The 18,906-nt window shown below is 36.6% G+C and overlaps 1 protein-coding gene across 2 annotated transcripts in view; it reads left to right on the top strand.

Annotated features, from left to right (window-relative positions):
- The first annotated feature begins 17,123 nt into the window (after positions 1-17,123).
- LOC138706551 (hatching enzyme 1.2-like) overlaps positions 17,124-18,906 on the top strand; it is a 37,758-nt gene continuing 35,975 nt past the window's right edge. The window contains exon 1 of one of the 2 annotated variants that reach the window (XM_069836015.1): positions 17,124-17,155. In XM_069836015.1, the coding sequence (XP_069692116.1) occupies positions 17,139-17,155 (17 nt within the window). In that variant the 5' untranslated portion in view covers positions 17,124-17,138. The other variant, XM_069836004.1, reaches the window with a different exon arrangement.

Here is an 18,906-nt window from a genome sequence, read left to right on the forward strand (position 1 = left end):
CAAAATAAACCCCGATTATGTTCGGCTTTTCGGTAATTTCATAGAAGACGGGCACTTGGTTGAATGTAGTAAGCATTACCAACCTTTTTATTTCAGAGTTAAATGTTAGTGATCTTTTAGTGACTTTTATATGTTAGTTCTAGGTTTTTTATACTAGGTGTCGCCGTGATTTTCTTTTAATTTGATTGGTTATAGTTGCCACTTGTTCTAGAATTTTCATTAATTTTGAATGGATAATGACGGTGTCAGTTGTTTTTGGTTGTTTGACGTGAGTGGTGTTATGTCGTGTCTGATGGCTAAAGCTATTGAAAGTTTGTTTTTTTTTAGTGATATTTGTGAAAGATGTGTGAACTTAGAACAGAGTATTAAATTTTGTGTCGATTTTGGTTTAGTTCTTTCGCTGGTGAATAAGAATTGTGTTGAATGTTGAGGAGAAAACTGTTTCTGTGGTTCCAAGGAATTATTTACTGAATTTTCTGTATACGTTAAGGTGTAGTGAGTGTTCGAAGAGAATTTCATTTTGTGTAAATACATGGTTTATTTATGCGAAGTTGACTGTACGACAAAGTGTTGGTTTAGTGCTTTGTTGCCTGCATAGTTTGTTTAGATTGCCTTAAAGCCTGTGTCATATATTGGAAGTGAAGTGGTTGTCATTGAAGACATAAATGAGAATTGAATTTTATTTGATAAGATTATAAATTATTATGTTTTGTGTTTTAGTGGTTTTTGGGAGTAAAGTGCGGACGAAAACTGCCAGAAAAGTACTGTCAACTATGAAGTTCGAATGCCACCAAAAGCCAAAAAAGTCAAAGATGAAAAATTAAATATATTTTAATTTTTTGGAGGGCTTGTTCATCTCTAAAATATGGATATATATTTGATTTTCCATCTTCGATTGTGTGATGTTTGGTGACATTTGAGCTTCATAGTTGGCAGAACGTTTTTGGTAGTTTTCGTCAGCCATGTTGGATTTTGCCCGTCTTCTAGGAAATTACCGGCTTTTCATACAATAGCAATAGAAGATTCACTAGGACACTTTTAAAGCGATGCTCCCTCGTCTTAATTCCGGCTCTGGGAAGAACGAACATGGAAATCTAGAGCGGATACAAAACTAAAAACAAAACTTACAAAATACCTTCTATCCATACTGTCTTGATATAACTGAGTCTACAAAATCATGAAACTGCATTAATATTAAATCTGGAAAGAAGATAATCACCAAACTATCATTTCCAGACTGAAGAGTGCCCACATAGGTAATATTCGTAGAAATAACGACCCCCGATACCAACAGTATACCAAATAACATAGAACTATAATATAATAATTACCGTACTCCGATTCGGAGTACGAAACAATAAGCACGTAGAATTCTAAATTAACATTTACATATTGTAATATAATTAAAACATAGTCTCAAGGCTTACCATTAATCATATTTGCATATGTCTCTTCGTCCAGTATTAATTGGAACGTCCCTCGATCCGTTATTACTTCTAAAGTAAATTCTGAAGCCATACTTTCACACGTAGTGCTCAAGGAATTAAAAGTAGTGCGTGCCGCGTGGTGCTGATGAAGACCCAGCAGAAAGCAAGGAAGGCCCAAACCGTCTGCTATTCCCGCCCTTTGCGAGAACCAATCACATTCAGTGTTGGACTTCGCCACCACCTCTGCAAGCTGATGGCACCGGTGGGACACCGGTGGAGCATCAATGACGTCATCGGTGAAATTCGGAACACCGTGATGCCATCGGATTGCTCATCGGTGAGATTCGGAATACGCTCATAGGCAAGAGGACGAATATTGAGCACTACACCTTAATGATTAATAATACGCATGTGGTTAGCGACAGCGTCGCCATTGCCATCTAGCGGCTCGCTATGAGAACAAATAGACCTACATAGGCTATATTTAAACTTAAAGAGAGGAATGTTAGTTTGGTATTTAAGAAACGTAATAACTAAATAAATTCAAAGCTCTTTCTTTTTGTTGTACCCTTGTCAGCTATATTTATTTATTTAACCTGGTAGAGATAAGGCCATCAGGCCTTCTCTTTCCCTCTACCAGGGGATTACAACTACAATATTAAGAATACAATTACAATTATAATTATAGTTAATATTAAATTTACAAATACAATAAAAATCAAAGTACTAAAAGATTAACTGACTAGTAAAAGCTAGACAGTTTATTGCAAAAGTTAAGAAGAGAGAATTTTTTTTATTAACTAAGTAAAAATTAAACCTACTCTATATGAATATTGTAAAAGAAAATCTGAATTTTAATAAGGAAATGAGAGGAGGAAAAATTACTGGAAAAATAAATAATGATTATCTAGTCATTTGAAAGAAACGATTTGTTTAATGTATTAACTGTGTGCTATCTTCTTTCATTTTATATTATTGAAGCTTTTGAAAGTCACAAATTAAGTCTGTCCAAATATTTTTTAAATTTTAAGTTTGAAACTTTACTATCGGGCCGCAGCAAACATAGTGGCGGGGCACATGCGGGCCGCGGGTTGTGCACCGCTGGTATAGAGCATGCCCGTTTTATTAATAAATCCGTTATTTTACGTTTTGGAATTAGTTTAACGTCCTGGAGATATGTGGACTTCAATAGTATAGTCACATATTGTATTTATAACGTACGAACGAGGAGTGGCACTATGTTACGTAGTGTAGCAGGGTTCATTGTACCCTGCGTGATGACATGTCTGTTGTAGCTTACTTTACACATCCATCTTTTCGCACAACGATTATCCAATATGTATAATCTTAAATGAAAACATAGATTCGCAAAAAGATACCCAATAATGTGAAGTCATCTTTATGACATTTAGTTCAGTAGTCTTCAATGTAGAAATTACATTGAAAATAACTGATAATTATGTAACAAATGAATTATTCGCAAGGACACTTCCGAGCTTGTCGACAGACGACAAGCTGCGAGGTTTGGCATGATAAGTTGCAGTAAGTTGATAATGCAATACCGATATAGTATAGCTTATTATTAACCGTGTACTTACCGATCTGCGTTATGTTTCAGTTGATCATTTATTTCATGTAGTAGGTTTCCTTATTCGAAACCGTCTCAAAAATTCCTCGCCACCCCACTCTTCAAAATTATTCGGACGCAGCCTAATTCGATTTGCTCTTCTGACATCACGAAGCATCTGGTCCAGAACTTCGTCATCAGAATCAGTCTCAAAATTAAATTGATCCATCAAATCACCATCTGTACGACGTGCAGTCATCTTGATTTCAACACCGAGTTCCAACCTCTAGATAACGACTATCTGCCACTCTGCCTTCCGGGTTCCTAATCTGGAAGTTTAGCCTCCAGATTGCACATAACCGAAAGTCGTAGTACACGATTACAACCCAACTTTCGGATAAATATGCCATCTGCCGGATAAGTTTAAACCAGAACTTTATCCGACAGTCGTAGTACAGGCCCTCAGTGTTTCATTATTTGTATTGCAATTGAAGTATCCCCATTAAAGAAGCATATTATGTTGGTACTATGATTTAACTCATCTTGATAGTTTCCTTTAATGCGCTGACAATTGCTAGGCAAACTTCTGGGATTATTTCTTCGATAATCTTTTGAAATTCGCAAAGGGTATTGAAGACTTGTAAACGAATCCCCTGTCACCAAGAATCGTACAATTCAGTGCGAACTTGGAATATTGACATATAGACAATCAACCAAAAATAGTGTTTTACATTGTTAATTACACAATAACATTACTCAAAGGATGAATTGAGCTTAGTACAATAAATACTGCTCTATCTTGACTTGAGATTGGTTCGCGCATGTTGGTGGCTGATTTTTTTAAAGTTTGATCCTATTTTCACCAATAACTCTCCAGAATTGGTGGAAAGCATGCCCACTATTTACGCATTCATTGGGGTTCTGTGTCCTGTCATGCAGACATTTTTTCAGAAGATCAGGATGATCTAAATCTCTAAAAATTTGCTTTATTTCGTCCATAATGGCACGAGGCAAACTGTGTGGATGATTGTAATTAACTCTTGTTACCTTTCCTGTATTAAATTTACACCAACTGTCTGTACCAGCCGGACACAGTTCATGAATCGGTTCTTCATTTGTTGACAGTGTATGAAAATATACTGCCCAAACAGCTTTTTTCATGTTTTCTACACTGTTAACATTCTGCCTTATTACAAGGCCAAAATAATTTTGTAGTCTGTCAATTGCAGAATCTGTGAGTCTATTCTTGCCACTTATGGACTTACCGTCGCTCAAATTACTCCCTTTTAATGATGTCTTCAATCTTCTGAAACGAGACCCCATTCGCTTCTGTACGTTCCCCACACACTCTAATTTTGCAATGTTTACATTATTTCCATATGGTTTCATTTTAATAACTTCATTGTATGCTTTGGAGTTCACCATCCCCAAAGTAATTTGTGTACCGCACTTTGTATCACTCCTCGGAATGTTGAAAAAAATTTCCCACTCCAGCTACTTACATCCCACCACTTGTTCCACTACAGTTTGCAGTGCACTTCTCTTCGTGTATCATTTTCAATCTTTCTGGACACCTACAGAATTTTGACATGATTGCCAACACAACTACTTTCCCACTGACCACACTATAGTCGCGACGCTGTTATTCCCGGCGTGACTCCTCCTCTTTGCTTACGTCTTAGGAAGTCAAGGCTCTATAAAGTCTAGGTAGGTAGTATCGTTCGCCATTTTTGCTCTTTCGTTGCCGAGCTACCAGACGAGGGATCTATTTGCCACACCGTTAAACATCATCATGTCGTAGCTCCTATGATAATAAATCAAACGCACTGTAATTGAGCAAATAATTGAGCGGCAAATAACGTCCTCGTGTGCTTTCTGCGAACGCCAACGAAAGAGCCAAAATGGCTGGCGATTATATTAAGTGTTTGTCCAGCCTTAGGAAATGCATAACGTCTTCATCAGCGAATCACAAGACGCACACGTTTAAATGTAGCCGACCTGCAACGTGATTGTTTGCCGGAAATTAGAGCGACGGGACTAGAGTAGCTGTCACTACACCGTTGTTAGACGTGTGGCCTCGCTTCTGCCATGTGCCATCCAGGACTATACTAATGTCTCTAATATTATTATTGTCTGAAACTGCCTCCTCTATAGCTTCTCTCATACATGTAAGAGTTATATTTTCAGCTGCAGATCCCTATATACAATTATACTCATCAAAATTTGAAGGCGGAGCAGGCAGATCCATGATTCCACACAACATATTATCTCACTCGCATTTCCTCTGCCAATGGAACGTAGACCATAAACTAGCCTTATATTTGAACTATATAACTTTTTCCCATCTTGTGAATTACTCATAGTTGAAGAAGAAAAACATACACTATGATTACAAGACTTACATACTAATTCTAATTCTGCTGCAACACCCACATGTTTATTTACAATTAGTTCCATGCCACTTGCTGCACAACCTTTACACAACACATAATTTGAAAAAAAAAAAAAAAAAAAAAAAAAACCTCACAGAATTGGTGACAAATTTCATAGAAAATACTAATGTAACAACAGGAATACATATTACATATTGATATATTATAAACAAAATAAACTGAAAGTTGAATTCAATACAAAATTAAATTTGAATAAATTGAATTATAACAATTATTTCTCATTATTTATATTCCTAACAACAGCAGTAATTAAGTTAAATATATGCCCTTTTATTTTATTATAATTATAATTGATGTTTTCTACAACTTATTTCTATTGTTATTTCCACGAAATATTTTCTTTCTTAGACATTAATTTTCACAATTTAGCGTTGGCATCACTGGTCGAGTGAACCTGGGAGCAGAAATATTTATTTTTTTTTATTTCAGTAGGTTATTTTACGACGCTTTATCAACATCTTAGGTTATTTAGCGTCTGAATGAGATGAAGGTGATAATGCCGGTGAAATGAGTTCGGGGTCCAACACCGAAAGTTACCCAGCGCAGAAATATGAAAATAAATTCGAAAATGGGAAAGCTCCTGTAGCATTGTTATTGTCTCATAATGTTTAAATAACCATACACATTGATTCAGCTGACTATAATCTACAGTAATATATCATTTTTATAATGCTATATTAATTCTTACCTCAAATATAACATGTTTCTTCAGGAGCGGTCACAAGGGAAAGAAAAACTTACTGGTCAACCACCTTTCACTGACAGTCGACTGCTTCTATTTAAAAGGCGGGTAGTCAATAGGATTGAAAAGAAGACATTTCCTGGCATCTGTTTTTTTATTATCCAATTTAATAAACCCTATTTCACCCTGAGGTATATTAGGGTTATAGTTGGCATCAAAATACATGTTTTATAACCAATAAACAATAGTAAAGTTATAATATAAAATAGTGGTCGCAGTTACAATTCACATGAATTATGTAGAAGAATGCACCTTAATGAAAAATGGATCCTGTTAAAGATTAATGAGATGTTTGAGGAATAATCAATGCAAAAGAGATACAAGAATGTCTAACCGTTTCAGAGTAAATACACGACCTAAAAAGATAATCAATAGTAGATTAATATAACAAAGTTTGACTTTCACTTTCAAATTAATACTTAATTCATGAACAATGGAACAGTTAAGAGTAATAAATGGATATTACAAGCAGTGATTTACGGTTACAAGTTACATACGTGATTCACGAACAAGTACAATAATTAAAATAACGAGACAAGTAATGACTTACAACTAACGAATAACGAAATTCTTGAAGGGCAATATATAATAGTAGGGGCAATACAAAAGATTTAAAAACAAATGTAAACAGTAAAGAAATAGTAGAAAAACTGACTTAAAATTGCAAGTTAAACACATTCTTTTTAAAGCAATAGGTAACAACAAGAGATACTAATAACAATACACTGACTGTAGTTACAGATTAAACACATTATTTTAAAAACAAACGCGCAAAGAATCAATAGCTATTTTCAGGCATTATATACATGGACCATGACTTTAATTCGCATCTTCTTGACGTTACTTCGTATATTATTTTGTGTTCCAATCTATTTCAATTTGTTATTTTTCACTGTAACAACAAAAATATATCTGTTAGATATTTCCAAAACTTAAAAGTCACAGACCACAATAAAATTATTGAGGAATTACTTGTCAATAAGTTTATTACGTACAATATATTTAACTTTATTTCAATCGGTAATTATGTATGGAATTATGGGATGGGGTAGCTCATTTAAATCCAATTTTAATCCACTTTATTTATTACAGAAGAAAATAATTAAAATATGTCTTCATAAACCTATTGATTTTCCATCTCAAAATTTGTTTCTAGACTTTAATGTACTTAACGTAAGACAACTTTATTATATTGTATTAATAAAATTCATACATAAAAATCGAAATAATTTTGAATTGTATTCTCATAGTTATGAAACAAAAGGTATGAATTCTTTAAGACTGTTTGAACCAAAATGCAACACTGTTACAGTATTTAATCATAGTAGTAATTTAGGCCCAAGAATATATAACATTTATATTAAATATCCTAATCTTGTCAATTCTAATAGTTCTAGTATTAAATTAAAAAAGTTATGTATGGATTTTATAAAAATTGAAAAATTGTAAATTTAAATTTATATACTATAATTGCACAGTAGACATAAGACAAATTGTATTGTATAATTATTAATTTCAATTCAGGAATCCGCCCCTGAGCACGAGGTCTACTCTTTTAGGGGAGAGTTAAAGTTTTTCTGTATATATTATATTTTATGTTACAATTATTAGCAAAATCTATACTAATAATGAATCTGTAGCCGAAATTTTTCTGGTAATTTTCGATTTTCCAAAAATAATTGGTCCTAACATATATAATTAACCACCCTGAAACCGAAAATCGTTTTTTTTTTTAATTTTTGTTTGTATGTCTGTCTGTCTATTACCTTTTCACGCGATAATGGCTGAACGGATTTCGATGAAAAATGGAATATAAATTATGTTCGTTTTAACTTAGATTTTAGGCTATATGGCATTCAAAATACATTATTTAAAAGGGGGGTTATAAGGGGGCCTGAATTAAATAAATCGAAATATCTCGCTTATTATTGATTTTTGTGAAAAATGTTACATAACAAAAGTTTCTTTAAAAATAATTTGCGATAAGTTTTATTCCTTGAAATTTTTTGATAAGACTGATATTTAATGAGATAAATGAGTTTTAAAATTAAAATAACTGCCATCTAAGGGGGTGTAATGAATTAAAAAACAAATGACTTCGTCTATAAGGGGCCTTGGACAGCAGCAATCGAAAGCTATGAAAGATAGCCTACAGAGAATGTTTCTGTGTTTGTATGAAGTAATATCGGGAGCTTTAATTAACCGATTTGTATAATTAATTATTATTTCATCATTGGAAAGTGTAGTTTCTCTAGATGGACATAATGCTATAATGTTATTACAGTAACTTCTGATATAATATAATATAATATGTAATATTATATAATATAATTTAAGGTATTTGAAGGGTTCAGAACCATAGTGGGCCAAGCGCCAGTTACTGAATACGTAGAAAACAAGGGTTAAAATTAAGTTATTACCATAATTCAATAGAAACCTATAACAAGTAAAATAAAATATATACATTAAATCTAAATGATGTCAATCTTCATTAAACTATGGTTGTATGTAATAAAAATTAAGAAACATGCTAAAGGAATTGTCATTGCACCAAATGAGTGTCTCTGGACCAAAATGACCGCATTTTAATTATTTGGATGCAATTTAAATTAAGTAACATATTAAATGATTTATCCTTCTATCAAACACGAATGTTCCCTGGATCAAACGTCCTATTTTAATTATGTAATTACTTTATATTTATTTCTAACGGGTGCAGCGGAGCGCACGGGTACGGCTAGTAATAAATACTTACAACTTACAAATGGCTTTTAAGGAACCCGAAGGTTCATTGCCGCCCTCACATAAGCCCGCCAACCTGTGCAAGATTAATCCAGTCTCTATCATCATACCCCACCTCCCTCAAATCTATTTTAATATTAGAGGAAGGGTGCCTAATATGAGACACACTTTTTTAAAATTGAAAAGTGACTACAATTTCAAAAATATTTTTAGTCTTGAGGTAACATTCTATTAATGAGTCATTACAGTATATAATTCATGAGTGTCATTGATATTATGTTTAAGCATTTAGTAAAAAATTGAAGGAAACTACGAATGAGTCAATTGTCATAAAATTTACTATGGTGCCCTAATATGAGATCTGGAATACTGCTAGTTTATTGTAGAGAATATAATGACAATGACAAAAAAGCATTTATTTATAAAGAGTAACACATATACAAAATTGTACCAGAACAATGGAAGGAGTCCATAATTGTACCTATTTTTAAAAAGGGGGACAAAACCAACTGTGGTAACTTTCGAGGAATATCACTTTTGTTGACGTCGTACAAAATTTTGTCCAATATTCTTTTGAGAAGATTAACTCCGTACGTAGATGAAATTATTGGGGATCATCAGTGCGGTTTTCGGCGTAATAGATCGACTATTGATAAGATTTTTTGTATTCGACAGATAATGGAGAAAAAATGGGAGTATAAGGGTACAGTACATCAGTTATTCATAGATTTCAAAAAGGCATATGACTCGGTTAAGAGGGAAGTATTATATGATATTCTTATTGAATTTGGTATTCCCAAGAAACTAGTTCGATTAATTAAAATGTGTCTCAGTGAAACATACAGCAGAGTCCGTATAGGTCAGTTTCTATCTGATGCTTTTCCAATTCACTGCGGGCTAAAGCAGGGAGATGCACTATCACCTTTACTTTTTAACTTCGCGCTAGAATATGCCATTAGGAAAGTTCAGGATAACAGGCAGGGTTTGGAATTGAACGGGTTACATCAGCTTCTTGTCTATGCGGATGACGTGAATATGTTAAGAGAAAACCCACAAACGATTAGGGAAAACACGGAAATTTTATTTGAAGCAAGTAGAGCGATCGGTTTGGAAGTAAATCCCGAAAAGACAAAGTATATGATTATGTCTCGTGACCAGAATATTGTACGAAATGGAAATATAAAAATTGGAGATTTATCCTTCGAAGAGGTGGAAAAATTCAAATATCTTGGAGCAATAGTAACAAATATAAATGACACTCGGGAGGAAATTAAACACAGAATAAATATGGGAAATGCGTGTTATTATTCGGTTGAGAAGCTCTTATCATCCAGTCTGCTGTCCAAAAATCTGAAAGTTAGAATTTATAAAACAGTTATATTACCGGTTGTTCTGTATGGTTGTGAAACTTGGACTCTCACTCTGAGAGAGGAACATAGGTTCAGGGTGTTTGAGAATAAGGTGCTTAGGAAAATATTTGGGGCTAAGCGGGATGAAGTTACAGGAGAATGGAGAAAGTTACACAACACAGAACTGCACGCATTGTATTCTTCACCTGACATAATTATGAACATTAAATCCAGACGTTTGAGATGGGCAGGGCATGTAGCACGTATGGGCGAATCCAGAAATGCATATAGAGTGTTAGTTGGGAGACCGGAGGGAAAAAGACCTTTAGGGAGGCCGAGACGTAGATGGGAGGATAATATTAAAATGGATTTGAGGGAGGTGGGGTATGATGATAGAGACTGGATTAATCTTGCTCAGGATAGGGACCGCTGGCGGGCTTATGTGAGGGCGGTAATGAACCTTCGGGTTCCTTAAAAGCTATTTGTAAGTAAGTAAGTTTGTAACACATATACAAATTTCGAACTGAATATCCAGAAAGTATGAAGAATGAGAAAATCGCATTAAACATTGCTAAACTACAAATTTATTGGTTGAAGGAACACAGTAAGAATCACACTTGAGTTTAAAAAATGTAATGTCCCTTCTTACTGCACATAGGACATACAAATGTGTCCTCTTGAACGCCACAGTCTTCCTGCGCCCATCGATAGCATTTTATGCACTGAGCCCACTTTTCCCCATGAGTGTCTTCAGAGAAACGGCCCGTGCAGAACAGACACTCAGCATCGTCGTCATCCACTTCGGAATCTTCGCTGTCGTCAAGAACAATGTCGCTGTCAGAGTCACTTGATGTGGATTCCTGTCTTTGTCTCTTCGCACCTTTTTGGGGGTTTTTCCCAAATAATTTTTTAGCTGCTTCTGCTTTCTTGGTCTCCAAAGCAGCCTTCTTCTCTTTGGAGACCTGCAGCTGCTTTCTGTATGGAGATGAAGTGATATGAGCAGCAGAACCAGTGCGAGGTCTGCCTGCACTTTCAGAATCTTGTTTTCTCAACTGTGGAATAGGCCTCATGTCTCTCGGGCTTACAGACTGCAGAGATCCAATGTTGGAGTCACTGGAAGGTCCTGGAATGGGATCCTCATTCTCTGTTTCTCCAGCACCTTGATGTTGAGAATCAGCTTGATGAATACTGAACTCATGATCCCTGAATATATGTCTATTGCAGGGAATGAGTCCCGTTTTTCTGAAGGCATTTGCGGACGCCTCCATTGTAGCTGCTCGACTATAAGCAGCCCCAAATAATCTGGCCACTAACAGATTAGTGACGACTGGCCCAGGATTGCTTGCGAGCCAAGTTTCAATTTCGTTGGCATAATAGGTTTTAAATGGACCCATGAAACCAACGTCTAGGGGCTGCATTTTATGCGTTGAGTGTGGAGGCAGGCAGATGGCATCAACATGGTTCTCTCTGGCTTTGTCCACAACGTCAATATTTTTGGTATGAGAAAAGTGACCGTCAAGTATAAGCAATGCTGGATCGTCTGCCGATGGTTTCACGAACTGAATAAAATGGTCGAACCATTTCGTGAAAATATCTGCTTGGATCCATCCACTTGGATGGCAAGCCGAAATTGATCCTGCCGGTGCACCATCCATCAATTCTTCCTTCATGTTTTTTTCTGGGGAAGATCACTAATGGTGGAACATAGGTACCAGCTGCATTCATACAAGTGACTATCCTTATCAGGTTTCCCCGCTCTGAAGATGTCAAAGATGCAACTTGCTTCTTTCCTTTCATTCCTATAACTTTCCTGTGTATATGCTGCACAGTCGTTATACCAGTCTCATCGACATTATAGACCCTGTGTGGATTATGGTTCACCTTAGTCAGCAGAGGCTCATAAATGTCGAAAAACTTGGCAACATTCTCCGGGGTGAAGGCTTTAACTCTAGCTGCTGAGATCCCTCGTGGAGTTCTCATCGAAAGCACTGGATGGCGTTTCTGAAAAGCTCGGACCCATTTCTTCCCTGCAGAAGCGCGAGCTGTATTGAAAGGATGCTTAAATCCATTTCTTTTAATTGTACAACTGCAGTTCTGAGATATTTATCAAATACAGGTTTGGATAAGGTGATTTAGTTTTTTATTGATCCGTTTTACTTATCCTCCGGAAGGAAGAATGGTCTGCACAACAAGGGAATAAATTACGAATGATAAAGGAAAGTGTTCGGGAATGGGATTCGTCTAAAAGAGCGTCACGACGCGAAGACGTTTTAGTTACGCGGTTGAGGATTGGCCATTGCCGTTTTACGCATGGCCATCTTTTAAATGGTGAACCTCCTGCGGTGTGTGACGCGTGCCATGTTCCAGTTTCTGTGGAACATGTGCTATTGTACTGTAGGAAATACGACCGTTTCCGACGTCAACATGCGATAGGCGTGACGCTCTTGGAAACTATTTTAATTGTGTGAACGCAGTTTTAAAGTTTTTATCCAGTACAGGTCTTGACAATGTCATTTAATTTTTATCGCCCCTAGACTCTTTACATCTAGGGAACACACTATTTACATTTTATCTGCCCTGTACTCGGATTTTTATATTGCATTACATTTTATGTATTAATATTTCTAGTCACCAGATACTTTACATCTGGTGACGGTTTTAGTAACCGACTTCCTGGAGATATATATGCATATATATATTTTTTTGTACCTTTCGGTTTTAACACCGAGATTTTAATTGATGTCGCTTTTACGTCTCCCAGTTTTTAAATGAGTTGTACTGACTCTTGTTCAAGGGCGCAAATAGCCATAGACGCTGACGCGCCCTTTAAACACCATCAATCAATCAATCAATCCACAACGTCAATATTTTTGGTATGAGAAAAGTGACCGTCAAGTATAAGCAATGCTGGATCGTCTGCCGATGGTTTCACGAACTGAATAAAATGGGAAAATATCTGCTTGGATCCATCCACTTGGTTGGCAAGCCGAAATTGATCCTGCCGGTGCACCATCCATCAATTCTTCCTTCATGTTTTTTTCTGGGGAAGATCACTAATGGTGGAACATAGGTACCAGCTGCATTCATACAAGTGACTATCATTATCAGGTTTCCCCGCTCTGAAGATGTCAAAGATGCAACTTGCTTCTTTCCTTTCATTCCTATAACTTTCCTGTGTTTATGCTGCACAGTCGTTATACCAGTCTCATCGACATTGTAGACCCTGTGTGGATTATGGTTTACCTTAGTCAGCAAAGGCTCATAAATGTCGAAAAACTTGGCAACATTCTCCGGGGTGAAGGCTTTAACTCTAGCTGCTGAGATCCCTCGTGGAGTTCTCATCGAAAGCACTGGATGGCGTTTCAGAAAAGCTCGGACCCATTTCTTCCCTGCAGAAGCGCGAGCTGTATTGAAAGGATGCTTAAATTCATTTCTTTTAATTGTACAAATGCAGTTCTGAGATATTTATCAAATACAGGTTTGGATAAGGTGATTTAGTTTTTTATTGATCCGTTTTACTTATCCTCCGGACCCTTTACATCCGGAGGTTACATTTGTTGTTTTATATTTGATTTTACATTGTTGACATTTCGGACTTTATACATCCGAATATTTTATACAATTTTATGGTTTTGAAATATGATTCACAAGTTATCTTTGGTGGTCTTATGGCGAAGTGGATCAACATCGGTTAAAAACGCAGTAATCATAGATTACGAAACGACGGTTAAACAGTAACCGTGGTTAAAATGTAATTTCTGTGCACCATTCATAATCACCGATTACTTAAACATAGTTAGCTGACACTTCATTTAACCAGAGCAAAGTCTATGATGGTACACTGTTTCTACAAAATGACTAAAGGAAAGCATTCATACCACAGCAAAGATAATAGTCAACATCTAAAAACGACTGCGCTCACTCCGTTCTACATCGAAGTGAACATGTCCTACATTTTCGCGTTGCATTTGTTTGCCTTTGGGCGCTGTTATATTTGCGAGTTGCATTTCTTTGTTTTTCATTGCTGTTAGGTTAGAAAATTGAATGCAAAAATGATTATATCCCAATGTGAGGTTAAGTATCGATAGACTTACTTAATAGATTTAAATATATTATATAATAGAGAAGGAATATCCATAAAGGAAAAGTATGCAGAAGATTAGTAGAAATGTGTGTACAACCCAAGATCCCATTTACAGCAGGTTACTGTTCATTAGCCTAAGATCCATCCATAACCTCTCTTTGTTCAGCCAGTGACAGAGAAAGAGATATTCAAGTATTCCCTCTTAAAATACAGAAAATAACAGTTACATAGAATCTTAACATAAGGAGCTGATCAACAGAAGACATATGACTGTTTTTGAGTTATTGCAAGTGAGCCATTTGTAGATTTTGATAAACAAAATCCCTCCTGAAATTTTCTGTCACCTAATTCCTCGTAAAGATTCTCTCTTTCCACTAAAGAAACTTCACGCCCACGCTCTATCCAAGTAATTCAAGTACTGTACAATAATAATCGTCTTCGAAGTAAACATCTGTGGCTCTGGCCGCCATTTTGCTTTACTTGCTCTACTAATCACTGGTTATCTCCTTTAACCGCTCGAAAATGGCCGGTTATAGATTACTGTGGTTAACCTCCTATTTAAGTCGTAACCAAGGTCGATCCACTGTAAAAATGCTTAACCAGAGGTTAGATGACAATTTTAAGTGGTGGTTACACTAACCGACGTTGATGCACGTGGGCATTAGTTTTATTGTTCTATTTGTTCGTGTTGAATACCACCTAGTGTGGTAGAATTGCTCACTTTTATGATTCTGTAGAAATCACCTTATGTATACTGCATTTGTGTGCCTCGTTTTACCGTGACAACGCTTTTTAGTTCTTTTAGCACTCTGATTATTATATTATTTATGTATTTGTTACATTAAGAATTTTAGATAAGGGCGCAAATAGCCATAGTAGCTGACGCGCTCTTCTTAAACCCTACTACTACTACTACTACTAAATCCATTTCTAATGCACAACTGAAAGGCCATTCGCCTTATGTCTTGTGTTCTCAAGCCAATAGAACCTCTCTTCCATATCTAAGCAGTACTGAACGAGTTGTTCCTCGAGTTCAGATGGTAAGACAGGCTTTCTCCCTAGAGGAATTGCCACTAACTCCTCCGGTGACCGATTATCTTTCACGAATCTTTCCAAAGTTCTTTTGGGCACCTCAAAATATTTGGAAGCTTTTAAGTAACCCATCTCACCGTTTCTCACCGCTCTGATTGCACCAAGCATGGCTTCTTTATCATACTGCTTCCTCTTTGTGGCAGACGGCATCTAAGGACAATGATGATAATAATAATAATATTAAGAACAAACTATATACAACTTGGCGTGACGCAGCTTCTTAATTGATCATTTTGGTAGAACTATTCTCTTGGTATACAATGCTTTAGTTTTCACGCTTCATTAGTTCCCCACTAAATTTGCATTGCCAACTATAGAGATATTGCCATAATTACTACTTTACAATGCATGCTGTTTAATTTTTATATCGAAGACACGCAAGTATTAAAATTCAAATTGATTAATTGCAAGTTGGCATTAATTTCATTTTTAATTTCTTCACTCTTACAGAATCAAATGTCTAACAGTAGACTTCATTATTGTGAAATGACTTTCACATAAAATTAAATAAATAAATAATAATGGTCATAATATGCGATACTGTCGCCTAATATGGGATACTGTCTCATATTAGACTACACCAGGTGTCGCATATTAGGATCCCGCCATCTTGCGTAGTAAATCTTTGTTCACAGCAAGAATTTTCGAACAAATTAAACCGCTCTTTGTGAACTGCAGCGTCGTTTCATGCACAAAAGGCACAACTAAAAAGAATATTATCAATCACTTACCTTCAATAAGATAATTAGAGTTGTAAGAAACACTGCAAAAAACTTTAAAATGATGACAATCACAAACAGAGTATTCACGTGATGTACGGCTTCTCACTGTGTTGGGGCGTTCACTACTGTACTTCTGCTGCCTGAAGAGTTAGTTCAGCTCATTGCCGATAGAGTTCACTAGTTTCGCCAATATTCATGTATCGCATATTAGGGAACTATCGCATATTAGGCACCTTTCCTCGGCCTCCCTAAAGGTCTTTTTCCCTCCGGTCTCCCAACTAACACTCTATATGCATTTCTGGATTCGCCCATACGTGCTACATGCCCTGCCCATCTCAAACGTCTGGATTTGATGTTCCTAATTATGTCAGGTGAACAATACAATGCGTGCAGTTCTGTGTTGTGTAACTTTCTCCATTCTCCTGTAACTTCATCCCGCTTAGCCCCAAATATTTTCCTAAGCACCTTATTGTAGGGATTCGTAACAAGCTGTTTTTTTACGGTGATGGGTTGTTAGCCCTTCGCCCAACCCCCAAGCTGGAGGACCACCCCTTATCGGCTGTCCACGACTGCTTATTCAATATATTCGCAGCTACCCTCCATATCTGGAGGCAGTCTCCTCTATCCGCAACCTGAGGACGCGCGATGCCGTGGTGATAGGGACCCACAAATAAATTCCATGGCAGTCAATTGAAATTTTATCACGGGATTAGGAACCTTTACCCTATACTACTGTTCGGTACAGAAGTGCGTACCATGAAGTAAACAAGACAGGGCCAATGTTAGTGATGTAGGTAGTACATTGGTGTTAGCCGCATGAGAGGCAAGTAGCAGTACTGGATCCGTAAACCAGCAAGCGTGCTGACCATTAGCCGGCTTGTGTTATGTTATTTATTTTACTCTATTATTACATTTTGTAGTTCTGCTGCTCCTTTTTCTCTGCACATTGTCGTAGTCGTCATGACCTTCTCAAACCTGTAAGTTTTTTTGGCAGGTGCTGGAGTTGTAGACCTGTTTGTGGCATGCAAATAACAGCAAATAGTAATAATAAAGTCCGGAGGATCAGGGAACTCGGTGGCAGGTTAGTCTCCGCCTGCAGGCCACTCCACTCAGTCCTTGACGACGACTGGACCTCGCGCGACACGTAAGTAGTGCAGAGCAGCTCTGCCATTTTATATTTGAACGTGATTGGCGTGCTCGATGAAAGTGTGATAATTGTGACGTCTGATAGTCAATATTACTAGTATTAATTGCAATAAGCGATAAATTATAAGGAAATAACAGGCGGAGACGTTTGTGGGTGTCAGATTAAGTAATGTACATTAAAATAATAACACTGATCAACAAAATTAAACATTTTTTTTTTCTTAAAAGATAAAGAATGGACAATTCTTATAGCACTTTTCGTGCTGATTTGAGATCTGTTTTCAAACGTTTTCTATCACCCAGGGTTTGTGAGTAATTATATGAAATGTACTTCAGACTTTTCTAGTATTGTTACCTTGTAACATTTTACCTAAAATCATATTTATTTACCTAAAATGTGTGTGAAATACAGTGTGCTCATAAAGTCCCAGTACATTTTGGGGATAACGTAGTCCAATTACAACGAAATTGTATATGTAGTATCTACTACAAAGTCAGTGTTCCACGTGACCTCCATCAATCTCAAAACACGTTTCCCAACGACGCACCGTTGCCTGGAAAACATTTACCAGCATATCCTCTGTAATCATTGCACTGGCCTGGCGTATTCGTTCTTTCAGCACTTGCAGATTAGGAACCTTTGTTCGGTACACCTGTTGCTTGATGAACCCCCAAGCGAAAAAGTCTAGAGATGTGAGGTCCGGTGAACGCGGTGTCCACATACGAGGAGATGCTCTTCCAATCCACCTGTTGGGAAACATGTCATTGAGATACGCACGTACTGTCAGAACAAAGTGTGGTGGTGCTCCATCTTGCTGCAACATCACTGTATCAATAATACCATCTTGCAGTAACTGTGGGTGTAAGAAAAGTTGCAACATATCAAGATACATGTCTCCCGTGATTGTTTGCTCGGCGAACATGTAGATTTTAGGCTATACTTCGCTTGAGAAACATCTCTTATGAGTGTCCAGCAGTAGTCTGACAGAATATTTGGGCTCCATTTTTCCTGGTAGCGCCTTTCCATTTCATTGAACTCCTGATGAAATTGCTCCCCACTTTCAGCGCTCACTACTCGAAGGTTTTGAGGAAAGAAAAAATATATGAGAATCCAAGAAGTTACTTCGAGAGATACGTGACACCCCATCACGTTATAGTAGTTCTGAATCAGCTCGCTGACAAGTTCTCTGTAATCTTCTGATCTGTGGTTCCTAGAAAGTAACAGTCTGTTGAATGATTTTTAGGTTCTCGGCATATCATTCGAACTGGAAAAGGCATATGACCGGATTCTTTTAGCCAACCAGTTAGGCTAATAGAATTACATGGAGCACAACAGATTTCAGGGGCCCAGTTTCTATCCTCATCTATTTTGCAATCAAAAGAACACTCGTAAGCTATTTTAACTAGTGCAGTAAAATTCACTAGTGTGCTTTCAAAGTTAATTAACCACAAACGTAACAAAAGTTGTTTGTGATTTACAGTATTTCGAGGTATGTTTCACTTCATAAGATACTTTTACCACACTTAAAATTAGGACAAACAAAACACGGGTTATGAAACTTGTTTCATGATTGTAAGTTCC

This window comes from Periplaneta americana, chromosome 1 (genome assembly GCF_040183065.1).
Source record: "Periplaneta americana isolate PAMFEO1 chromosome 1, P.americana_PAMFEO1_priV1, whole genome shotgun sequence".
NCBI lineage: Eukaryota > Metazoa > Arthropoda > Insecta > Blattodea > Blattidae > Periplaneta > Periplaneta americana.